The 26,399-nt window shown below is 45.8% G+C and overlaps 2 protein-coding genes across 2 annotated transcripts; both read right to left on the reverse strand.

The window, feature by feature from the left end:
- Positions 1-4,779: 4,779 nt before the first annotated feature.
- Positions 4,780-7,406, reverse strand: LOC100386302 (40-kDa huntingtin-associated protein). Its single transcript, XM_002763828.7, has one exon. It carries the CDS (start codon positions 7,382-7,384, stop codon positions 6,251-6,253), a length of 1,134 nt encoding a protein of 377 aa, XP_002763874.2. The 5' UTR covers positions 7,385-7,406; the 3' UTR covers positions 4,780-6,250.
- An 819-nt stretch (positions 7,407-8,225) lies between these two features.
- On the reverse strand, positions 8,226-14,085 carry LOC118150458 (histone H2A-Bbd type 2/3-like). The gene has a single exon (XM_035288305.3). The coding sequence runs from the start codon at positions 8,731-8,733 to the stop codon at positions 8,386-8,388; it is 348 nt and encodes a 115-aa protein (XP_035144196.1). The 5' UTR covers positions 8,734-14,085; the 3' UTR covers positions 8,226-8,385.
- Positions 14,086-26,399: the final 12,314 nt, after the last annotated feature.

Genomic DNA, 26,399 nt, shown 5'->3' on the forward strand with positions numbered 1-26,399 from the left:
TTTGCTTTTTAGATTGTAGTTTTGTTTTATAGGTCTTGCCTGTGTGATTCATGCTTTAAAGAGGTTCTATTTTGATGTGTTTCCAAGATTTGTTTTGAGATTTAGAGCTCCTTTTTTGCAGTTCTTGTAGTAATGACTTGGTAGGAGCAAATTCTGTCAGCATTTTTCTGAAAAAGGCTGTATCTTTCCTTTATATATGATTCTTAGTTTTGCTGGACACAAAATTCGTGGCTTATAATTGTTTAGTTTGAGGAGGCTGATGATAGGGCCCCAATTCCTTCTTGCTTATAGGGTTTCTGCTTAGAAATCTGCTGCTAATCTGACAAGTTTTCCTGCATAGGTTACCTGGTGCTTTTGTCTCACAGCTCTTAAGAGTCTTTCCTTCCTCTTAACTTTAGATAACCTGATAACAATGTGCCTAGGTGACAATCTTCTTGCTATAAATTTTCCAGGTGTTTTTTGTGTTTCTTGTATGTGGATGTCTAGGTCATCAGCAAGACCAGGGAAGTTTTCCTTGATTATTCTCCCATATGTTTTCCAAATCTTTAGATTTCTCTTCTTCACTGGGAACACTGATTATTCTTAGGTTTGGTCATTTTACATATTCCCAGACTTCTTGGAGGCTTTGTTCATATTTCTTATTCGTTTGTCTCTGTCTTTGTTGGATTGGGTTAATTCAAAGACCTAGTCTTTGAGCTCTGAATTTCTTTCTTCTACTTGTGAATTTCTATTGCTGAGACTTTACAGAGCATTTTGCACTTCTAAAAGTGTATCCAATGTTTCCTGAAGTTTTGATTGCTTTTTATTTATGCTATCTATTCCCTTGAATATTTCTCCATTTGCTTATTGTATCATTTTTTGGATTTCTTTGCAAGGCTTTGCCTTTCTCTGGTGCCTCCCTGATTGGCTTAATAACTGACATCCTGAATCCTTTTTCAGGTAAGTCAGGGATTTTTTTTCTTGGTTTGGATCCACTACCGGTGACTTTGGAGGGGGTGTTAAAGAGCCCTGTTTTGTCGTATTATCAAAGTTGGTTTTTTGATCCCTTCTCATTTGGTTAGGTTCTGTCAGAGGGAAGGTCTAGGGCTGAAGGCTGTTGTTCAGATTCTTTTGTCCCACAGGTTGTTCCCATGATGTAGTACTCTCCCCCTCTTCCTATGGGTATGGCTTCCTGTGAGCAGAGCTGCAGTGACTGTTATCTCTCTTTTTGGTCTAGCCACCCAGCAAGTCTACCTGGTTTTAGGCTAGTACTGGGGGTTGTCTGTACAGAGTTCTGTGACTGTGAACCATCTATGTGTCTCTCAGCAATGGATACCAGCACCTGTTCTGGTAGAGGGAGCAGGGGGCGTGAAATGGACTCTGTGATGGGTCTGAGCTTTGTTGGTTTAATACTCTATTTTTGTGCTGATTGGCCCCCTGCAGTGGTAGCATTTTCCAGAAAGCATCAGCTGTGTTAATATGGAGAGGAACTGGTGGTGGGCGGAGCCCTAGAACTCCCAAGAGTATATGTCCTTTGTCTTCAGCTACCAGGGTGGATAGGGAAGGCCCATCAAATGGGGCAGGCCTAGGTGTGTCTGAGCTCAGACTCTCCTTGGGCAGGTCTTGCTGGAGCTGAGTATTTGGGATGTCTCCTGGGTCCTGCAGAAGCAGTCCACTTCATTCAGAGGGTGTGTGGGTCATCCCAAGATTCCTGGTTTGTTCTTGCAGTCATTCTGGAACTAAAATTCACAATGCAAGCTTCCACATGCTGCTCTGTCCATCTAAGTCCTGCCTCCCATCCACCATGATGATCATCTACCAGAAGCCTCCATTATATTTTCTAATTGATCTTTGCTAATAGTTAGGAAAGCTACTGATCTCTGTGTTTTTAAAATTATCTTATTCTTTTTTTTTTTGGATGGAGTCTTGTTCTGTTGCCCAGGCTAGAGTGAAGTGGTGTGATCTCAGCTCACTGCAACCTCTGCCTCCAGGATTCCCACTTTGGTTCTTCTTTGTGAAGGAGTCAAATACCAGATGCTTCTAGTCAGACATCTTGTAAGAGCTGTACCAAAAATCTTTAAAATATTGAGAGAACTTCAAGCTCTGTCAACATAGTAGAAAAATTTGGTGTAGAACTCCCTATCCCCTTAAAACATATGGAAATGCTGGGTAAAACATTAAAAATTTTTCTTATATAGTTAAGATTAAATACAGAATAAATTTGGATTGATGACTATAGATGAATACCCTGAGCTGATATCCTGGTAATCTGAAGAGATATTGGTTCATATATAGGCTATAAAGTTTAGAGTATAAAAATCAATATACAAAAATCTGCAGTATTTCTAACCACCAATAATGCCCAAGCTGAAGATCAAAATCAAGAAGCAATATCATTTACAATAACCACACAAAAAATAAAATACATAGGAATAGTATAACCAAGGAGGTGAAAGTTCTTTAGAAGGAAACTACAAAACACTTCTTAAAAAAATCACAGATGACACAACAAATGGAAAAACATTTCATGCTCATGGGTTGGAAGAATCAACATTGGGGGTGTGTGTGTGTGTGTGTGTGTGTTGAGATGAAGTCTCACTCTGTCACCTGGGCTGGAGTGCAGTGACATGATCTTGGCTCACTGCAACCTCTGCCTCCCAGGTTCATGTGATTCTCTGCCTCAGCCTCCTGAGTTGCTGGTATTACGGGTGTCCATCACCATGCCCGGCTAATTTTTGTATTTTTAGTAGAGACAGGGTTTCACCATCTTGGCCAGGCTGGTCTTGAACTCCTGACCTCGTGATCCACCTGCATTGGCCTCCCAAAGTGCTGGGATTACAGGGATGAGCCACTGCACCCAGCCAGAATCAACATTGTTAAAATGGCCGTGTTGTTCAAAGCAATCTACAGAGTCAGCACTATTTCTATAAAACTAGCAACATCAGTTTTGACACAGAATTAGAAAAAACTATTTTAAAATTCATGTGAATTCAAAAAACAGCCAAATAGCCAAAGCAATCCTAAGCAGAAAGAACAAAGTTGAAGGCATCACTTTACCTGACTTCTAACTAAGAGGGTACAGTAATCAAAACAGCAAGGTACTGGTACAAAAATAAATATATAGACCAATAGAACAGAATAGAATGCCTAGAAATAAAGCTGTATACCCTCAACCATCTGCTCTTTGACAAGGTTGACAAAAATAAGCAATGGGGAAAGGACTCCCTGTTTAATAAATAGTGCTGGGATAACTGGATTTTTATTTTATTTTTTATTTTTTTATTGTGTTTTAGGTTTTGGGGTACATGTGCAGAACATGTAAGATAGTTGCATAGGTACATTTGCTGCCTTCCGCCCCCTCACCCACATTTGGCATTTCTCCCCATGCTATCCCTCCCCAGCTCCCCCGCCCGCTATCCCTCCCCTATTCCCAATAGACCCCAGTGGGTAGTACTCCCTTCCCTGTGTCCAGTTCATCACCCGCCGATGAGTGGATGACTGGACTTCTATACATAAAAGAATAAAAGTGGACCCCCTACCTATTACCATGTATAAAAATTAACCAGAGATGGAGTAAAGACTTAAATGTAAGACCTCAAGCTATAAAACTCTTAGAAGACAACATAGGAAATATCCTTCTGGACATCAGAGTTGGCAAATAATTTTATAACTAAGTCCAAAAAGCAACTGCAACAGAAAAAAATTGGACAAGTGGAACATAATTAAAGAACTTCTGTATAGCAAAAGAAGCTATCAACAGTGTATTAGTCCATTTTGTGTTACTACAAAAGAATACCTGAGACTGGGTAATTTATAAAGAAAATAGGTTTATTTGACTCACAGTTCTGCAGGTCATACAAGAAGTATACTGCCAGCATGTGCTTCTGGGGAGCCCTCAGGAAGCTTACCAACAAATAACCCCATTAAAGAAATAACCCCAGTAAAAAGTGGGCAAAGGACATGCATGAACAGGCACTTCTCAAAACAAGATATACAAGCAGCCAACAAACGGGGAAAAATGCTCCACAGCACTAATCAGAGAAATGTAAACGACAATACATGCCATCTCACACCAGTGAGAATGACTCCTGCTAAAAAGTTAAAAAATAAGATGTTGGTGAGGCTGTAGAGAAAAGGGAATGCTTATTCACTGGTTAGTTAGAATGTAAATTAGTTCATTTACTGTGGAGAGCACTTTGGAGATTTCTCAAAAAACTTAAAGCAGAACTACCATTTGACCCAGAAATCCCATTACTATATACATACCCAAACGAATAAAAATCATTGTCAAAAAAAGACAGGCACTTGTATGTTCACTGCTGTACTATTCCCAATAGCAAAGACATGGAATCAACCTAGGTGCTCATCAACAGTGGACTGGATAAAGAAAATGTGATACACATATACCGTGGAATACTATGCAGCTGTAAAAAACTACGTCCTTTGCAGCAACATGGTTGCAGTTAAAAGTCATTATCATAAGTGATTTGATGCAGAAACAAAAAACCAAATACCTCATGTTTTCAGTTATACCTGGGAACTAAACATTGGGTACAGATACTCACAAAGATGGGAAGAATAGACACTGGGGACTACTAGAGGGGGAAGGGAAGAAGGGAGATAAGGGCTGAAAAAAATTGCCTTTTGCATACTATGCTCAGTACTTAGGTGATGGGATTAATTGTATCCCAAACTTCAGCATCATAAAATACACCCACATAACAAACCTGCACATGTACCCTGAATCTAAAAGCTGAAATTTTCAAAAGATAAAGGCAAAGAGTTGGAGTTTAATATTCATGCACATGACTGTATCAAGAAAAATAACCTTTTTATTGTGTGCTTAATAACATATGTAGACATAATACATAAGACAACTGTAGGATAAAAGAATAGAGGAAATAAATAACTGTACATTAGCAAAGTTCTTACATTTTACATGAAGTGGTATAAAATATTATCTATTAGTAGACTTGGAAAAGCTGTGAGTTTTTTCATACTGTAATCAATAGAGCAACCACCAAAAATGAATCAGTGTAGATAAAAGGTTAGTAGAGAATACTGAATTCCAAAAAATGGTCAATTAACACAAAAGAAGGCAAGAAAGGGGGAACAGAGGAAAAACAGCATAAGGACAAACACAAAACAAATGACAAATCATAAGTCTAAATTCACCAATATCAAAAACCACACTGAATGTCAATAAGCAGTTCAATTAAAAGGTGAAGATTATCACACTGTATACAAAAGCAAGACTCAACTACATGCTGTCTATAAGAAATATTTTTAAATATAAAGACACAGAGAGATTAAAAGTAAAAGGATATATAAATAGAACCCAGACAAACAGAAAGCATAGGAAAGCTGAAGTGGTTATTTAGATATTAGAAAAATTACAATCATCGTTGGAGATTTTAACATCACTCTATTGAAAAATTGAGAGTACGCCCAATATCTTTAGTCATTAGGTAACTGCAAATTAAAACCACGAAACAGCAAACATTAGCAACAATATGAAACAACTAGAATGTTCACGTAGTGCTTAATAAAATGTTGCAACCACATTGCAAAATAATACAAAGAGGACTATCTGGTTCTAATCCTGGCCTCCTGACAAGTGGATAACGGAGTCACATTTTACAGACGAGGGACACCAAAACCACACATGAGGGGTACAAGAGCGGCTTTATCATGGATTCAGGGCTGTGGTTACAAGGAAGCTGGAAGGAATAAAATGACTCCCATGAAGACGTACTGTGAGGACGTGTGGCAGGAGAAATTTGGCCATTACAAAGACACAGAAATACGTTAAGAAACGAGGGGCAGGATGAAATCCTGCCTAGGGCGGGTGTTTAGAGGGAGGGAGCCGCCGCAAAATGAAATCCTCACTATGAAACAAAGGTGGAGGCAGGAGGCTGCGTTGGGTGGGAGAAGCGGAGGAAGGAGACGAAAGGGACTGTCATTTTCGTGTCGTGGCTTTTTGGAAGAGAGCCATGTCCTCCACCCGGTTCCATGAAAATGCGTTGCTCTCCCTCTGCTACGGAAACAGGCGTTGGGGATGCCGGCAGCGTTCAGTCAACGGGGTGATTCCTGTGGCGGCAACAGGAATAACATAAAACGCAGAGGCCGGGACGGTATGTCTTTTTACGTCTCCCCAGATGCAAACGTGGATGCGTGAGGTTTGGTAACAGGCAGAAAGTCATCTGGTTAACGGGATTGATGGGAATCCCCTCCCCGGCCGGGCAAAAAGCCATCGGGTGAACGGGGTGGGTCAGATCCCCTGTCCTGAGGGGAAGATGGTTTCTTGCAGAACGAGGTGAAGGAGGTGGTTCTGCTCAGCAGTCAACAGCGGCCACATCTCCACCTGCAGCGACTTGATGGCTTCCGTGTCCTTTTCGTGGGTAGCCATGACCAAAGACTGGAGCAGCAGAAAGAGCTCCTCGGGAAGCTGGCCGCTGCTCTCCTGCCCGTGGCTGTCAAAAGCCTCCCAGGAGTACTTCTCCAGGGTCTGGGCGTGCTCCGGCAGCAGCTTGGCGGGCGGTGGTTGCAGGAGGAGCAGCAGCAGAACGCGGGACACCTCGCAGCGGACCAGCAGGTCCGAGAAGGCGCCCAGGGCGGCGGGAGAGGGCGCCGCGGAGCCGGCGTTCGGAGCAAGCAGCGCCGCCGGTAGGGCGGGCGTCGCCCCGGGCCCGGACTGCGGCCCCGCCGGCGGGGGCGGCGGCGGCGGCAGCGGCTGCACCGGGTGGCTGCCGTGCTCCCGCGCCAGGCGCTGCATGCGCGTGAAGAGCGCCAGGGCGCCGGTGTAATCGCGCGCCAGCAGCTGGCAGGAGGCCGCCTCGCCGAGCGCCTGCATCGCGGCCAGGGGCAGCTGGGGCAGCTGGAGCTGGGCGGCGCGCTGGAAGTGACCGGCGGCGGCGGCCGGCTGGCCCAGGTCGCGCAGGGCGGCGGCCAGCTCGAGGCACAGGGCGGCGGCGGCGGCCGGCTGGCCCAGCTCGAGGTGCAGGCGCACTGCGGCGCCCAGGGCGCTGGCGGCGGCCTGCAGCGGCTCCCCGTAGGCGGCGGGGCAGACCAGGCGCTGGCGCGCGTCGCGCTCCTGCCGCAGGAAGAGGCGGGCGGCCTCGGTGAGGGCCAGCGCCTCCCCGGGCCCGTGGAAGAGCGCCTGCTGGCAGCGCGCCACCGCCAGCTGGCACCAGGCCGCGTACGGCAGACACTCCTGGGCGCGCAGCTCACGGCCCAGCTGTCCGAACTGCTCGCCGGCCTCCGCCACGTTCGGCTTCCGCAGGAACCGCTTCTTCAGCTTGTTCGATACAAGCCGGTAGCGGGCCAGGAAGTCCCCGGCCTCGGGCCCGGGGCCGGCGCCGGCGCCGCCGCCACCCCCCAGGCCGGCCGCCGCCGCCGCCGCCATGGTCGCCGCCCCAAGCACGTCCGGCCGCTGGCGGGCGTGGCGGTGCGACGTGCCCCGCGTCCCCCTTGGCTGGCTGCCTGCCGGCGTGCGCGCGCAGGCTGGCTCCCCAGCCCGAGCCTGCCCCTTGCCTCGGTGATCTGCAAAGAACGGAATCGGAATCGGAATCGGAGGCGGGGCCTGGCCGGGCTGCAGCGGCGTATGCAAATCGAGGGGCTCGGGGACGCGGGTCCAAGACCCGGGAAAGGCTCGCGGGGCCTGGCCGGGTGCCAGCTGCTGCTAGCTTGGCTGCAACGCAAGTGGTGTCCTTTGCTACAGGCGTCCCGGAGCCTCTCCATCTGAACACGACCCAGACTAAACTCGTGACCCTCATTCCGTGGCTGTGCATTTCTGGACTGTTCCCCGCCCAACCACCACTCACTCCTTCATCTTCCCGTCCAGGGCCCCATGCCAGCCGCCGGGTCCACCTCGTCGTCCGCACCCTGGTTGCCTGTGGAAGTCCGTCCTGTCGCAACACGGCAGTCACGGTCTTGAGGTCCACCCGCCCCAATGAACACCATTGTGCTGAGGACTTTGCCGGGAAGGCCCTCCTGACTTGCTCAGAACCAGCCGGGCTGCCCTCTTCCCACCCAGGGCCATCCACCCCCCCCACCCCCACCCCACCCCCTGCACTGTCACCGGGAGACACTGCTCCTCTGTGCCATCCCTGACTCCCAGCCAACCCCAGAGCCCCACCTGTCCATCCCTCCAGCTATGGAGGTCTCTTAACGCCCCACCCCATCGCACGTCCCCTCATCCCACACCCCCCTCCCTCCCCCAAGGCAAAGTGACTGAAACAGGCAGGTGGGATCCATTAAACACTTTACTGACAGAATTAATGAATGAAGGCCCAAGAGACCTCGGGGCCGGTGGAAACAGGGGGTGGTTTGGGGGCTGGGGGATTTGGGGCTGGGTGGGTGGACGAGTGGACCTGCCAGGTCCCAGAAGTCGTGCGTCGTCAGCAGCTAGTCCCGGCCGGGAACCACTTGAGAGACGGTTGTTGTGTCAAAGAGGGTGCTCAGCAGCGCGTTGTCGTGAACCGCCATGTCCAGCGGCTGTGGAGTGATGGTCCTCTCTCCGTTGTTGTGGGCCTCCTTGCCCGCCAGCTCCAGGATCTGGGCCGTCAGGTACTGAATCACGGCAGCGAGGAAGACTGGCGCAGAGGGACTCAGGCGCTGGGCGCACTGGCCTTCCTGTAGACTACGCTCCACCTCGCTCACAGAAAACAAAAGCTCCCCTCGGGCGGTGCGAGAGAGGGTATGCCCCCGGCCGCCAGCACCAGAGGACCCTCGACGGCTCCTCCTCCCCAACATGCTGGGTGTTGGGTGCCCTATCTCGGCTCGGCTTGCTCTAGCACGACAAGATGCCTCTCAAGATGACCGTTATCGCGTCCAGTACCGTGTATCTTAGCGACCAGGGCCCAGCCCCTCATTGGCTGGGGAGCCCAGTCCCATGGGCACGCACATCCTCGTGCCACCACGTCACCACATGGTGACGGCCTCGCTCCCACGTGGCCACGGCCTCACCAGGGACACGCCCATCAGGTGACGTCACCTCCTTCCCATTGGCCCCGAGGGAGCAGGCCTGGGCCTGGAAGAGGCTGGAGGGCACGCCCATCAGGTGACCTCACAGCCTTCCCATTGGCCCCGAGGGAGCAGGCCCGGGCCTGGAAGCGGCTGGAGGCCCGGGGTGGGTGCGGAGTGGGGCGGGGAGGGGGCATCCCGCTGGTGACCCTCTCTGCGCCAGTGGGGGAACTCCCCCTTTCTACTGGTTGGGAGAAAGACAAAGGGACGGCCCAGGGGAGGATGCTGGGTACGGCTCCTTCACAATGTTGCAGACCCGTCGCAACCACCTGGTTCCAAAACAGTTTCAACACCCAGAAGAGTAACCGAAACCCCTGTACCTGTAAGCGGTCACTCACCACACGCCTCCTTCCACACGTCCGCTACCGCCGCCCCCGCCACATACACACGTTCCCGATAGTCCCCTTGCAACCACTAACCAATCTGCTTTCTGTCCATAGAGGTTTGCCTGTTTTGGAGATTTCCTGTAGATGGAATCATACAACCAAATGGGAGGCCTTGTGTGTCTGGCCGCTTTCACTTAGCGTAATGTTTTCATCAGGGTTCATCCATGTAGAGGCGTGAATCAGTTCTTCCTGCCTTTGAATGAATGAATAATATTCCGTTGTATAGATAGGCCACATTTTGTTTATCCACTCATCAGGTGATAGACAAGTTATTTCCCCCTCTGGCTATTGTGAATAGCACTGCCATGACCATCTCTGTACAAGTTTTTGTTTGAATACCTGTTTTCAGTTCTTTTGGGTCTATTTCTAGGAGCCAACCTGCTGCTTCATATGGTAATTCTGTTTAACTTATTGAGGAACCACCAAACTGATTTCCACAGCAGCTGTAATCGTTCGCATTCCCAACAGTAGTGCATGAGAGTCCCAGTTTCTTCACATCATCAAAACTTGTTTTCTGTTTGCCTCATTTTGTTTCATTTATAATAGCCATCCTAGTGGGTGTGAAGCGCTATCTCATGGTGGTTTTCATTTGCATTTCCCAAATGGCTAATGATGTTGCTATGGCTTGAGTGTGTCCCCCAAATTCTGTGTGTTGGAAACTTTTTTTTTTTTTAATTTTTTATTGGATTATAGGTTTTGGGGTACATGAGCAGAGCATGCAAGACAGTTGCGTAGGTACACACATGGCAGTGTGCTTTCTTTTCTTCTCCCCTTCACCCACATTTGGCATTGGAGACGCAGCCTTTCAGACGGTAATTGGGATTAGATAAGGTCGTCGGGGTGAGACCCCCATAATGGGACTGGTGGCTTTATAAGAATAGGAAAAGAGGCCTGAAACGACATACATGCTCTTGCCCTCTGACCACCTGATATCCCCTGCCATCACCAGATGCTGAGGCACTTCCCAGTCCCCAGAACGGTAAGAAATAAATTTCTCTTCCTTATAAATTGTTCAGTGTCAGGTATTCAACTATAGCAACAGAAAACACACTAAGACATCTTTTCATGTGCTTCTTTGCCTTTTGTACCTCTACTTTGGAGGAATGTCTACTCAAGCCCATTGCCCCTTTTTTAAATCTGGTTGATTGTATTTTGGCTGCGGGGTTCTAAAACTTATTTATATATTCTTGAAAATAGACTCTTATCGGATATGTGATTTGCACATGTTTCTCCCATTCACTTTCTGGATAGTACCCTTTCTTGCCCAAAAGATTTTAATTTGGATGTAGTCCAATTTGCCAAATGTAAAAAATGTCTGTGGCTGTCCCTTTGGTTTCATACGGAAGGAACTGTTGCCTAATCCAAGGTCCTGGAAAGTTACATCTCTATTTTCTTCTAAGAGTCTTACAGTTTCAGCCCTTACATTTAGACCTGTGATCCATTTTGAATTAATTTTTTACACGGTGTGAGGTGGAGGTCCGGGGCATTCTTTTGCATTTGGCTATGCAGTTGTCCTAGCACAATTTGTTGAAGGGATTATTGTTCCCCGCCACCCCCCATCCCTGCCCATTGAGTGGTGCTAGCACTCTTATTGAAAATGAACTATGCATAAACATATGGGTTTATTTCTGACCCCGAGTTCTGTAACATTGACTTAATATATCTATCGTGATGCCAGTACCACCCTTTTTGGATTAGTTTAGCCTTGTAGTACGTTTTGAAATTGGGAGTGTGAGTCCTTTAAATTTTATCTTTTATGAGATTCTTTGGGCTATCTGGGTCCCTTACATTTTCATAAGAATTTTAGGATTAGCTTGTCAATTTTTACAAAGAAAGCAAGTTGGATTCTGACAGGCATCACGATGAATCTGTATATTGCCTTGGAGATTATGGGCATCTTAATAATATTATGTGCTCCAATCCTTAACACAAAACGCCTTGCAGTTTATTTAGGTCTTGTTTAATTTATTTTAGCAATGTCTTGTAATTTTCAGACTCTATGTCTTGTACAGCTTTTGTTAAATTTATTCCTCTGTATTTTATTATTTCAATGCTACTGTAAGATAAATGATTTCCTCAATCTTATTTTCAGGTTATTCATTGCCCCACTGCCACCATGCATTCTGTTAATTATTGTGGGATAATTACTATTTGGTCATAGTGTATAAAGGATGGTCAATAAACATTTTGTTGAAACAACAGGAATGGATCTGACAAGCTTCTTGGAGGACAATGTGTGTGTTAAAGAATCTGTAGCATGAGATTTGGCTGGGCACACAGAGTCAAATCATCTCAGTTTCTTTTGATGGACTCATTCCTGATCTTAGGGGGAAATCAGCCAGTCTTTCACCATCAAATATGATATTTTCTCTGGGTTTTTCATGGATGCCCTTTATCAGGTTGAAGAGGTTTCTTTCTATTCCTGGTTTGTTGAACTTATTTTCACCAAAAGGTATTGTGTTTTGTTAAGTGCTCCTTTTTGTACGTGATTAAGATGACCATGAGTTTCTCGCCCCGCTCCACCGCCACCATGCATTCTGTTAATATGATTTATTATATAAATTAATTTTCACATGTTGAACCAACCTTACGTTTGTGGGATAATTCCTATTTGGTCATAGTGTATAAAGGATGGTCAATAAACATTTTGTTGAAACAATAGGAATGGATCTGGCAAGCTTCTTGGAGGACAATGTGTGTGTTAAAGAATCTGTAGCATGATGAGAGAAGCCAAGGCACTGGTGGGAGGAGGGGAGTTGCAATCAATTCATTAAGCCTGGAGAGTAAGATGCCAATGGACTAGTAGTGGTTGGTGTGCTGGGAAAGAGGTAGGCAGGAGCTTGAAGAGTGAGTACAAGCTTGAACAACCTCGGAGACATGGAGGTTCTGTTATGCCATGCTCAAGTTTTAGAATACCATGTAGGCTACACTGAACCCACTGTGGTCTTTCAGCTTGGGAGTGACATGGCCTGATTTGCCTCTAGAAAGATCGCTCTGGAAGCTGTGTTGAGAATAGAACAGAGAGGATTGTGTGTGGAGAATAGAACAGAGAGGACTGAGATTGGAATTACAAGCTATCTTATGCCAGTGAAGAAATGACAGATGTCTCAACTAAGACAATGGCGTTGGTAGGTAAGACTAGGGGACAGAGTCCATACAAAGATTAGGTAGTAAAATGGCACATCGCAGGCACTCACTACACTACATATTAGTCATATTGGCAAACCTAGCTGGAGACACGATAATTCATTTGCTCATTCTTCAAAAAAATATTGAAGGGTACTGCCAGGCATACTGTGTTAAGCATTGAGACAACACCGATGAGAAATACAGATTAGGTCCCTGCATGCAGTCTGGTGGAACGTACAGACAAGGAACCAGACAATTACAACACTATACTGTGATAAGTGCTATGAGAGGGGAAGTTCAAGGTGCTGGTTATAGTTTGGTTTGTTTGACCCCTCCAAATCTCACGTGGAAATTTGATACCCAGTGTTGGGAGGCGGGGTCTAATGGAAGGTGTTTGGGTCATGGGGTGGATCCTTCATGAATGGCTTGGTGCCAGCCTCGCAGTAATGAGTGAGTTCTCACTAGATTCATTCCCACAAGAACTGGTTGTTAAAAAGAGTGTAGCACCACCGTCCCCCCCCACCTCGATTCCTCTCTCACCATGTGATCTCTACACTTGTTGGCTCCTCTTCACCTTCTGCCACGAGTGGAAGCAGCCTGACCCTGTCACCAGAAACCAAGCAGATGCCAGCACCATGTTTCCTATATAGCCTGCAGAACCATGAGCCAAATAAACATCTTTTCTTTATAAATTACCCAGCCTCAGGCATTCCTTTATAGCAACGCAGATGGACTAAGAAAGTGCTGTGGGAACACATTAATAGAAGTATTTTGGGCCGGGTGCAGTGGCTCACGCCTGTAATCCCAGCACTTTGGGAGGTCGAGGCAGGTGGATCACAAGGTCAAGAGATCGAGACCATCCTGGTCAACATGGTGAAACCCTGTCTCTACTACAAATACAAAAAATTAGCTGGGCATGGTGGCGCGTGCCTGTAATCCCAGCTACTCGGGAGGCTGAGGCAGGAGAATTGCTTGAACCCAGGAGGCGGAGGTTGCGGTGAGCCGAGATCGCGCCATGGCGCTCCAGCCTGGGTGACAAGAGCAAAACTCCGTCTAAAAAAAAAAAAAAAAAAAAAAAAATATATATATATATATATATATATATATATATATATATATATATAAACTTGCAAGTCATCAGGGTAGTTCTTGAAACCATGCATGTAGTTGAGACCATTTGGGGAGAGCACATAGAGAGAATATATAAGGGGACCAAGGACAACTTCTTTTAAGAAGCAAGCAAAACAAGAACATCATTGGAAGAAGAATAGAGGAGTGTCTCCATAGATAAAGTTCGTGGTGGGGTTGGGGGGCGGGAGTGGGCAGGGCATGCTGGAAGATAAGCCAGAAAGAGATGAGAGCAAAGGTTAACAAGGAAGCCAGAAGAACTGAGCAAGAAGTGACAAACTCAGAAACACTCGCTGATTCCAGAATGATAAGCATTAAAACCTGTTCACTGGGGCCAGGCGCGGTGGCTCACACCTGTAATCCCAGCACTTTAGGAGGCCGAGGCCGGTTGATCACGAGGTCAAGAGATCGAGACCATCCTGGTCAACATGGTGAAACCCCGTCTCTACTAAAAATACAAAAAAATTAGCTGGGCACGGTGGCACGTGCCTGTAGTCCCAGCTACTCGGGAGGCTGAGGCAGGAGAATTGCCTGAACGCAGGAGGCGGAGGTTGCCGTGAGCCAAGATCGCACCATTGCACTCCAGTCTGGGTAACAAGAGTGAAACTCCGTCTCAAAAAAAAAAACAAACACAAAAACCTGTTCACTGAATTAGGCAATGCAAGTGTTGCTGGGGGCCTTGGCAAGAGCAATTTCAGTGGAGGGGTTGGAGGCAGAAACTAGAATGGACTTGTACCAGGAGCTCGTGGGAAATTCTAAGACATATCTTCCCAGTACTAGGCAGCATGATAAATGTCCACACTAGAGAGAATTGGTGAGCACGTCATGCTCAGCCAAGGCATTTTACACGCCTAGTGGAATCTCATGTAGAAAACTTCTCGAAGGGTCAAGGTAAGGGTAGAGTCTGATAGAAACAATCTGCCTTGGCCGGGCGCAGTGACTCAAGCCTGTAATCACAGCACTTTGGGAAGCCGAGGCGGGTGGATCACGACGTCATGAGATCGAGACCATCCTGGTCAACATGGTGAAACCCCGTCTCTACTAAAAATACAAAAAATTAGCTGGGTGTGGTGGCGCGTGCCTGTAATCCCAGCTACTCGGGAGGCTGAGGCAGGAGAATTGCCTGAACCCAGGAGGCGGAGGTTGCGGTGAGCCGAGATCGCGCCATTGTACTCTAGCCTGGGTAACAAGAGCGAAACTCTGTCTCAAAACAAATAATAATAATAATAAAAAAAGAAAGAAACAATCTGCCTTACTTTTTCTTCATCTGCGAATGTCTTGACTTCCCCTGTGTATGTGTTTTGCCATATTTGTAATCTTCCAGCCATTATTTAGTTGAATAGTTTTTCAAGTCCCACCGCCTTTCTCCTTTCCTTCTGGCACCACGATGACACAAAAGTTAGCTCTTTTGTCCTATTCTCACAGACCCTTGAATCTGTGCTCATTTTGTCCCCCAGTCGCTTGGACTCAGGTCACATGTTCTGACCAGGGGTCTTAATGTTAGTTCCATTTTCAAAACCTTCACAATGACGTTTGGTTCTGTTAAGCATGATCAGCCGTCTCGGAGCTGGCGAGGTCTGTATCCCTTAGTGCAATTCTCAAAGTCCTTTGTATGTTGTATAGGATCACATCTGTACAGACACAGCTTGGGGGTTAGCCCAGAAGTTCACACATAGCTTTGTGGGTTTAGTTTCCCAAGCAATTCCTCCCTGCCTGCAATCTCCCCAGCACTTTCTGCTTCCCTCAGCTTCCCTTTTTCTTTTTTTAAAAATTTTTTTATTTTTTATTGCGTTTTAGGTTTTGGGGTACATGTGCAGAACATGTAAGATAGTTGCATAGGTACACACGTGGCAGTGTGTTTTGCTACCTTTCTCCCCTTCACCCACATTTGGCATTTCCCCCCATGCGCTCTCACCTCAACTCCCCCCCACGCTGTCCCTCCCCTATTCCCCCCAGTAGACCCCAGTGTGTAGTACTCCCTTCCCTGTGTCCATGTGTTCTCATTGTTCATCACCCGCCTATGAGTGAGAATATGCGGTATTTCATTTTCTGTTCTTGTGTCAGTTTGCTGAGAATAATGTTCTCCAGATTCATCCATGTCCCTACAAAAGATAGGAACTCATCATTTTTGATTGCTGCATAATATTCCATGGTGTATATGTGCCACATTTTCCCTGTCCAGTCTATCATCGATGGGCATTTGGGTTGGTTCCAGGTCTTTGCTATTGTAAACAGTGCTGCAGTGAACATTCGTGTGCATGTGTCCTTATAGTAGAACGACTTATAGTCCTTTGGATATATACCCAGTAATGGGATTGCTGGGTCAAATGGAATTTCTATTTCTAGGTCCTTGAGGAATCGCCACACTGTCTTCCACAATGGTTGAACTAATTTACACTCCCACCAGCAGTGTAAAAGTGTTCCTATTTCTCCACATCCTCTCCAGCATCTGTTGTCTCCAGATTTTTTAATGACCGCCATTCTAACTGGCGTGAGGTGGTATCTTCCCCTTTTCAACCTTCTAGCCAGAATGCTGTTGCTCTCGCCTTAGTTACTCTTCTCTGTCACACACTTCCTGTGCCTTTGCCTTTTCTTCTGGTGTCATTTGGCAGGTAGACCAAGAGTGAAGAAAGAAGTCATGGGCACCCTCTTGGGGCCACAGCTCCTACAATCAGAGAGGAAGGTTATTTTCCTTCAGAGTTTTCATCACCTGAAGGTCCTGGCAGATGCCCCTGTCACTGTCACTGCCTCTGTGACCACCACTGCTGTCACAGGCTTGCCTGTGGTCTAGAACATGAAAATATGAAGAAAAGAAGAAACAAAACTGGGGATTCCCTTAACTATTAAGGGTTAGTATTCTCTTTTCCCTCTTCTCAAGTCAGAACCAGAGCTCTCTCTGTGCACACCACTCCCTGCTTCTAACTTGCAGGCTACATTGAGCCAAGGATACCAAGAGGGGAAAATGTCAAGTTCACCACTGTTTCAGTGGTGCTTCAGATGATAGTCTTTCCCCAGTCTGCCTCCTTTCGTTTACTTTTCGGAGTCCTCAAATAGCTGCCCCATGCACTGTGTCCACATTTTATAGCTGCATTCAGTAGAGTATGCATGCTGAAACATTCTGGAGATGTTACATTTTACTTTTATATTTAAGTGGAACAGATTTGTTTCCTTGTAAGTAATCGATTGTATGTGTGTGTGTGTGTGTGTGTGCGCGCACACGCGTTCGCATGCATGTGCTTAGGTGCCTAAAAAAATTCTTTAATTTTTTTCGAAGTACCATAACACAACTAGAATATATCTCAATATCGATTGTCTTGCATCATTTTTTCCTGGTAGAGACTGTCCTTTTGAGGAGCAGGTTCGATTCCCCCTTCATTTATGGAAACTTTTCACATACGGCATCTGTGGATATTTTTCTATTCCATTTATTAGGCTCTTTACTAAGACTATTTACTAAATTATCTTAATGTTGGGTCAGCATTAGCATGAACATTTAAAGTCCTTCCTCCATGTGCTGGTTTCGATTTGTGTGCATGTCTCTTCTGCATCTTGCTCTTCCGTGTGGTTCTTTGGGTTCTCAGTTTCTTTTCTGAACTTAGTAATCTCCTTTTTGTTAAAAAAAAATCAAATTCTGTTGCCAATCATCTTGCCTTTGAAACTTTGTTAGGTTGAAATCATATTCTTTTTTTTATTATTGCATTTTAGGTTTTGGGGTACATGTGCAGAACATGCAAGATAGTTGCATAGGTACACACGTGGCAGTGTGTTTTGCTGCCTTCCTCCCCTTCACCCACATTTGGCATTTCTCCCCAGGCTATCCCTCCCCAGCTCCCCCCCCGCTGCCCCTCCCCTATTCTCCCCAATAGACCCCAGTGGGTAGTGCTCCCCTCCCTGTGTCAATGTGTTCTCATTGTTCATCGCCCGTCTATGAGTGAGAATATGCGGTATTTCATTTTCTGTTCTTGTGTCAGTTTGCTGAGAATAATGTTCTCCAGATTCATCCATGTCCCTACAAAGGACACGAACTCATCCTTTTTGATTGCTGCATAATATTCCATGGTGTTCTTAATTTTACTATGGCTTGCAGGACTCTAAGTTTAGTTGCATTTGTTCCTTGTTTTATGCATTCTTCCAGTCTGTGATTGCTGTCTGTCTTTTGTATACTACGATGCTTTCTTCTGGCTTGCTTTCTCTTTCTCTCTTTTCTTCCTATTTCTTTTCTTCTTTTTCTTCCTTCCCTCATCCCCTCTTCCCTTTCCCCTCCTTTCTTCCTTCCTCCTCCCTTCCTTTCTTCCTCCCTCCCTCTCTCTCCTCTCTTCTCTTCTTTTCCCTCTCCCTGTCTATCCCTGTAGATTGTTAGCATCATTGCCAAACCATTTATTTATTTATTTTTTGAGACAGAGTTTCGCTCTTGTTACCCAGGCTGGAGTGCAACGGCGCGATCTCGGCTCACTGCAACATCCGCCTCCTGGGTTCAGGCAATTCTCCTGCCTCCTGAGTAGCTGGGACTATAGGCACGTGCCACCGTGCCCAGCTAATTTTTCGTATTTTTAGTAGAGACGGGGTTTCACCATGTTGACCAGGATGGTCTCGATCTCTTGACCTCGTGATCCACCCACCTCGTCCTCCCAAAGTGCTGCGATTACAGGCGTGAGCCACCACGCCCGGCCTTCAAAAATCATTTTTGTAGCAGTTCCAGTGGGGCTTTGGGAGATGGCAAAGTTAGATGTGGAAGTATCTGCTCCACCTTAACTATGCATCATCATGAGCACTGGTGTCTGTCTGCCTGTCTCATTGGTTCTACACACCTTCGTTACCACACCACTCTCCCTAAAACTCTCCAGAGTCAGCTTTTCTCATCTGGCCTCTGACCTGTTCTCTGACCATTCTGTTCTTTCAGCTCTCAGCCTTTGGACTGCCAAAACCCCAAATCAACTTTCTTTCTTTCTTTCTTTCCTTTTTTTTGAGACGGAGTTTCGCTCTTGTTACCCAGGCTGGAGTGCAATGGCGCGATCTCGGATCACCGCAACCTCCACCTCCTGGGTTCAGGCAATTCTCCTGCCTCAGCCTCCCGAGTAGCTGGGATTACAGGCACGCACCACCATGCACAGCTAATTTTTTATATTTTAGTAGAGACGGGGTTTCACCATGTTGACCTCAATCTCTTGACCTCATGATCCACCCGCCTCGGCCTCCCAAAGTGCTGGGATCACAGGCTTGAGCCACCATGCCCCGCCCAAACCAACTTTCTATCCATGAACCCTCAGGCCTAGAAGTTCAGATGTCTTGCCTATATATCTGTGCTTCATGACTTGCCTACTCTCTGTGACCTCTAGCATTTTCACATACTTTTTAAATTCTGACAGTCATAAATTTGCTGCTTCTCTCTAAGTACAATGTTGATTCCTGTCAAACACACAGCCTAGCCCTGATTTCTCCTCTTCTCTCAAATAGTGATATTGTCAACAGTGATAAACAACGATGTGCTGAGTGTTTTCTATGCACTGCTCACACTTTATACACATGTATAGATTCATTCTTCACCATAGATTTTTCAGGTAGCTGGCATTTATTAGCCCCACTTTGCATGTGTAGAAACATGCTCAAGGAAGGAAAGCAGCTTCCTCAAATTTCCCAGGCTACTAAAACTCAGAGATGGAATTCAAGCCCAGATCTCGAACTCCTGACCTCAGGTGATCCACCCACCTCAGCCTCCCAAAGTGCTGGGATTACAGGCGTGAGTCACCGTGCCCAGCGATTCAAGCCCAGATCGTTCCAAGTTTGTGCTTTTCCTATGACACTACACTGCCTCAGTCAAGGCATCAGAGAGGGAGCTAGAAGGCAGATGGCGAGAGGATACTGAGTACCTGAACTGGAGGGAGTGGCCACCATCGGTGGGTAGACCACGGTGAAAGGTAGGGCTAGTGGAGAAAAACCTTCACTGACTTCGCAGGTTTACACAGCATTAACCCTTATGATCTTCAGTTGTGCCCGGGATAAATTACCATGCCTGTCTGCCCACACAGAAAGTAAGCCAGAACAACCACCACTAATCTATATCATATACACCAACATAACTTAAGATGATTCATTACAATTGAAAAAAAAAATGCCTTTTTTTTCCCAGAAAGGGAGTGTGGATTGCATTAATCAAGCTATTACTGCTTTATAGTCTGGCACAAAAGCAGACAGTCATAAAGATAAGCCCAAATCATCAAGAGAGTGCATGGTCATGTTTTTCAAACCCACTTTAGGGAATCAAGGAAGAGTAAAATCCACATGGAAAAGGTTTCCACTGACTTCCCATTCATGATGGTACAGTGAGTTCATGTTATGGAATGCCCACTGCTCCAAACACGTGGCAATGACGGAAAAAATATAAAAAGATTAACTCAAAAATGCATGGCCAAGACAACAAAATGAAATAAACAAAACAAAAGATAATTATCTCCATGCTGAAGTACTAAGCTTGCTGCTCTGAAAGCAAACCGTGATAGCCAGAAGCTAAGCTCCTGCAATGTATAGTGGTTCCAAAGTACCCTGAACAAGATGGAAGACAAAAGCCAGGCTCACAGATTAAAGCCAAGGACTAGAATGGAGCTACCCACAAACCCACTAACCCCTGACTGTGAGCCTGACAAAAAAGAACTACTGCCAAACTCTGCCAGGGTCTTTGGTTCTGACGGAGGTGCAGGCTTAGGGAGGTGAGGATGCAGGCATGTTCTGGCTTCATAACGAAGAGTTAAGCTAATCCACAGCTGAACTAAGTGAGTAGATTTCCAATATGCCCAAGAGCACCCTGGGGCCAGTGATATGGATATGTCCTATCAAAGGGTTTTGATCCTAATAACTCACTGGTATTTTGCAAGAGAAAAAAAAAAAAAACTACTATAAGAACACATGCACACGAATGTTCATTGCAGCACTGTTTACAATAGCAAAGACCTGGAACCAACCTAAATGCCCATCGATGATAGATTGGACTGGGAAAATGTGGCACATATACACCATGGAATATTATGCAGCAATAAAAAATGATGAGTTCGTGTCCTTTGTAGGGACATGGATGAGCCTGGAGACCATCATTCTCAGCAAACTGACACAAGAACAGAAAATGAAATACCGCATGTTCTCACTCATAGGCGGGTGTTGAACAATGAGAACACATGGACACAGGGAAGAGGGCACTACACCACACTGGGATCTATTGAGGGGAATAGGGGAGGGACAGCGGGGGGAGGGAGCTTGGGAGGGATAGCATGGGAGAAATGCCAAATGTGGGTGAAGGGGAGGAAGGCAGCAAAACACACTGCCACGTGTGTACCTATGCAACTATCTTGCATGTTCTGCACATGTACCCCAAAACCTAAAATGCAAAAAAACAAAAACAAAAACAAAATACCAAATGGCTTAGTTTCCTTTCATTCTTGGGAGAGGCAAAATTAGAAATGATGATTTTTTCCCTTTTTTTCTGAGACACATTCTTACTCTGTTACCCCAGCTGGAGTGCAGTGCAGTGGCATATAACCATAGTTCACAGCAGCCTCGAACTTCTGGGCTCAAGAGATCCTCCAACCTCAGCTTCCCGAGTAGCTGGGACTGCAGGCACACGTGACTACAACCAACTAATTTTTCTTTTAATTCTATTTTTTTGTAGAAACAGTGTCTCACTTTGCTGCCCAGGGTGGTTTCAAACTCCTCAAAAACTCAATGATTTTTGCTCATTGATTTTGTACTCTGAGACTTTGCTTAAGTTGCTTATCAGCTGAAGAAGTCTTTGGGCTGAGACGATGGGGTTTTCTAGATATAGGATCATGTTATCTGCAAGCAGAGATAGGTTGACCTCCTCTCTTCCAATTTGGATGCCCTTTCTTTCTTTCTCTTGCCTGATTGCCCTGGCCAGAACTTCCAACACTATGTTGAATAGGTGTGGTGAGAGAGGGCATCCTTGTCTTGTGCCAGTCTTCAAGGGGAATGCTACCAGCTGTTGTCCATTCAGTATGACGTTGGCTGTGCATCTGTCATAGACGGCTCTTGTTATTTTGAGGCATGGTCCTTCAACACCTAGTTTATTGAGAGCTTTTAACGTGAAGGTGGAGGTTGCGGTGAGCCGAGATCGCGCCATTGAACTCCAGCCTGGGTAACAAGAGCGAAACTCCATCTCAAAAAAAAAAGCTTATACACCATTATCAAAAGCCTTTTCTGCATCTATCGAGACAATCATGTGACTCATCACATAAACAGAACTAAAGACAATAATCACATTTATTGATTTGCATATGTTGAACAAACGTTGCACCCTGGGGATGAAGCCAACTTGATCATGGTGTATAAGCTTTTTTTTTTTTGAGATGGAGTTTCACTCGTTACCCAGGCTGGAGTGCAATGGCGTGATCTCGGCTCACCGCAACCTCCGCCTCCTGGGTTCAGGCAATTCTCCCGCCTCCTGAGCAGCTGGGATTACAGGCACGCACCATCATGCCCAGTTAATTTTTTGTATTTTTAGTAGAGACGGGGTTTCATCATGTTGACCAGGATGGTCTCAATCTCTTGACCTCCTGATCCAGCCGCCTCAGCCTCCGGAAGTTCTGGGATTACAGGCTTGAGCCACCGCGCCCGGCCGGTGTGTAAGCTTTTTGATGTGCTGCTGGATTCAGTTTGCTAGCATTTCGTTGAGGATTTTTGTATTGCTGTTCATGAAGGATACTGGCCGAAGTTTTCTTTTGTTGTTGCATCTCTGCCAGGTTTTGGTTTCAGGATGATGCTGGCCTCACAGAATGAGTTAGGGAGGAGTCCCTCTTACTCAATTTTTTGGAATAGTTTCAGTAGGAATGCTACAAGTTCCTCTCTGTACATCTGGTAGAATTCAGCTGCGAATCCATCTGGTCCTGGGATTTTTGTTTGTTTGGTAGGCTATTTATTATTGCTTCAATTTCAGAACTCATTACTGGTCTGTTCAGGGATTCCGTTTCTTCCTGGTTCAGCCTTGGGGAGGCGTGTGTCTCCAGGAATTTGTCCATTTCTTTTAGACTTCCTAGTTTATGTGCACAGAAGTGTTCATAATGTTCTCTGATAGTTGTTTGTATTTCTGTTGGGTCAGTGGTAAATATTACCGTTATTGTTTCTGATTGTGTCTCTTTCCTTCTTTATTAGTCTAGCTAGGGGTCTATTTTACCACTTTTTCTCAAAAAAGAAAAACAGCTTCTGGATTCTTTCATCTTCTGAAGGGTGTGGTGTGTGTGTGTGTGTGTGTGTGTGTGTGTGTGTGTATGTATGTGTGTGTGTGGCCTATCTCCTTCAGTTCAGCTCTGATTTTGGTTATTTCTTGTCTCCTGCTAGCTTTGGGGTTTGTTTGCTCCTGCTTCTCTAGTTATTTTAGCAGTGATGTTAGGTTAGTAACTTGAGATCTTTCTAACTTTTTGATGGGGGCATTTAGTGCTATAAATTTCCCTCTTAACACTGCCTTCGCTGTATCCCAGAGATTCTGGTACGTTGTATCTTTGTTCTCGTTAGTTTCATAGAACCTTTGATTTCTGCCTAAATTTTACTACTTACCCGAAAGTCACTCAGGAGCAGGTTATTCAATTTCTATGTAATTGTATGGTTATGAGTGAATTTCTTAGTCTTGATTTCAAATTTGATTCTTCTGTGGTCCAAGAGACTGTTTGTCATGATTCCAGTTCTTTTGCATTTGCTGACGAGTGTTTTACTTCTGATTATGTGGTTGATTTTAGAGTTAGTGTCATGTGGTGATCAGAAGAATGTATATTCTGTTGTTTTGTGGTGGAGGGTTCTGTAGATATCTACCAGGTCAATTTGATCCAGCACTAAGTTCAGGTTCTGAATATCCTTGTTAATTGTCTGTCTCAATGATCTGTCTAATATTGTCAGTGGGGTGTTAAAAAGTCTCCCGCTAAGAGGAGGACTCAAGATGGCGCTGTGAGAACAACCCAGGATTGAAGCTCTCACTGGATGCGCGGAGAGGATGAGTCGGGGACGCATTTCCAGATGGATCTTAGTTGCCCACAGAACGGGAAAATTCCCAGGTATAAAAGAGATGTGGGACGCCAGGCAGAGGTCTTGGCTGGTGTAGCCAGCAGCCAGTGCAGCTCCGGCCCGCGCCGGAGCACAGTGGCACTCTACAGCGCTCCATACAAAAGCGCACTGTTACGGGTGCCCTGTTGAACCGGCAAACTGAGACCTGGGAGGGCTGAACTTGAGACTGAACGGGACTTGGGCAGTGAGCCAGCCCAGGAAATCCCAGGGACAAAGCGTTTGGGGTAGCGCAGTGTGACAAACAAAACGGCGATTCCAAACCCTCCCGGTGAGGAGGTTTTCTTAAAGTGCAGCTCCGTGGGGGAGGGGCATCCGCCATTACCGAGGCAATCAGCCCCCACTAAGGTACACGCCCATTGCTGACGTAGCCTGCCATTGCTGAAGCAACCCGGTACAACAGAGAGACTCCGCTACAGGGTGTAGCCCGTGGCAACAGGGCGGAGACCATGGCAACAGGGTGGAGACCGCAGCAGAAGGGCAGAGCCTGCAGCACCAGGGCGAACCTCACACCAGCAGGGCGGAGCATTGGCAGGCAAATAGTGATTTGACTCCTCCTAGCTGGGCAGGACAGCGAGGCGGACACTCACAAGGAAAGCCTCAACCCCCACCCAGACAGAGCATCTGAGGAAAAAAGGGTTTTTTTTCAGCCTATCAGCCCTGAATGAACAACAGAGCTCACAGCTCAGCAATTGAGCTCCTACGAAGTACAGACTGTCTCCTCAAGCAGCTCCCTGACCCCTCTATATCCAAAAGACTGACATTTGGCAGGCATCATTCTGGGACAAAGATAGCAGAAAAAGAAACTGGTAGCATCCCTCGCTTTTCTGCAGCTGCTATAGGTGCACGTCAGACAAGCAGGGCCTGGAGTGGACCTCAGCAATCGTACAGCGAAGGGGCTAGACTGGTAGAAGGAAAACCAAGTAACAGAAATACTTCATCACCAACAATCTGGGAGTCCACTCAGGGACCCAATCGAACAGTCAGCAACTACGCAGATGACAAGTGGATAAATCCACAAAGATGGGAAGAAACCAGTGCAAAAAGGAGGAAAACACCCGAAACCAGAACACCTCGCCTCCTAGAAAGGACCAAAACTCCTCACCAGCAAGGGAACAAAGCTGGACTGAGAATGACTGTGACGAAATGATGGAATTAGACCTCAGAAGGTGGATAATGAGAAACTTTTGTGAGCTAAAAGAACATGTATTAAACCAATGCAAAGAAACTAAGAACCTTGAAAAAAGATATGAAAAAAGATTTGAGGAAATGATAACAAGAATGGATAACTTAAGAGAGAAATATGAATGAATTAAAGGAGCTGAAAAACATAATACGAGAACTTCGCGAAGCATGCACAAGTTTCAATAGCCGAATTGACCAAGCAGAAGAAAGAATATCAGAAGTCGAAGATCAACTCAATGAAATAAAACGAGAAACCAAGATCAGAGAAAAAAGCGCAAAAAAGGAATGAACAAAGTCTCCAAGAAATGTAAGACTATGTGAAAAGACCTAACCTACGTTTGATAGGTGTACCAGAAGGGGACAAAGAGAATGAATCCAAGCTGGAAAATACTCTTCAGGACATCATCCAGGAAAATTTACCCCACCTAGCAAGACAGGCCAACACTCAAATGCAGGAAATACAGAGAACACCACAAAGATATTCCGCAAGAAGAGCAACCCCAAGACACATACTCGTCAGATTCAACAAGGTTGAAATAAAGGAGAAAATACTAAGGGCAGCCAGAAAGAAAGGTCGGGTCACCCACAAAGGAAAGCCCATCAGACTCACAGCAGATCTCTCGGCAGAAACACTACAAGCCAGAAGAGAGTGGGGGCCAATATTCAACATTCTTAAAGAAAAGAACTTTCAACCCAGAATTTCATATCCAGCCAAACTGAGCTTCAGAAGTGAAGGAAAAATAAAATCCTTTGCGAACAAGCAAGTACTCAGAGATTTTGTCACCACCAGGCCTGCTTTACAAGAGCTCCTGAAAGAGGCACTACACATAGAAAGGAACAGCCAGTACCAGCCATTCCAAAATCACAGTAAATGCTGAAGAACATCAACATAATGAAGAATCTACAACAATTAATAGGCAAAACAGCCACTTAGCATCAAAATGGCAGTATCAAATTCACACATAACAATATTAACCCTAAATGTAAATGGACTAAATGTACCAATCAAAAGACACAGACTGGCAAATTGGATAAAAATCCAAAACCCATCAGTGTGCTGTATCCAGGAAACCCATCTCACAGGCAGGATACACAAAGGCTCAAAATAAAGGGATGGAGGAAGATTTACCAAGCAAATCGAGAGCAAAAACAAGAAGGAGTTGCAACTCTCATCTCTGATAAAATAGACTTTAAAGCAACAAAGATCAAAAGAGACAAAGAAGGCCATTATATAATGGTAAAAAAATCGATACAACAAGAAGAGCTAACGATCCTGAACATATATGGGCCCAATGCAGGAGCATCCAGATACATAAGGCAAGTTCTTAATGACTTACAAAGAGACTTAGACTCCCACACAATAATAGTGGGAGACTTTAACACTCCACTGTCAATATTAGACAGATCAACCAGACAGAAAATGAACAAGGATATCCAGGGCTTGAACTCAGACCTGGAGCAAGCAAACCTGATAGACATTTACAGAACTCTCCACCCCAAATCCACAGAATATAC

Source organism: Callithrix jacchus, chromosome X (assembly GCF_049354715.1).
Source record: "Callithrix jacchus isolate 240 chromosome X, calJac240_pri, whole genome shotgun sequence".
In the NCBI taxonomy this organism is placed as follows: domain Eukaryota; kingdom Metazoa; phylum Chordata; class Mammalia; order Primates; family Cebidae; genus Callithrix; species Callithrix jacchus.

Coding starts and splice junctions, on each gene's coding strand:
- LOC100386302 (XM_002763828.7), bottom strand. CDS start 7,384: ATGGCGGCGGCGGCGGCGGCCGGCCTGGGGGGTGGCGGCGGCGCCGGC.
- LOC118150458 (XM_035288305.3), bottom strand. CDS start 8,733: ATGTTGGGGAGGAGGAGCCGTCGAGGGTCCTCTGGTGCTGGCGGCCGG.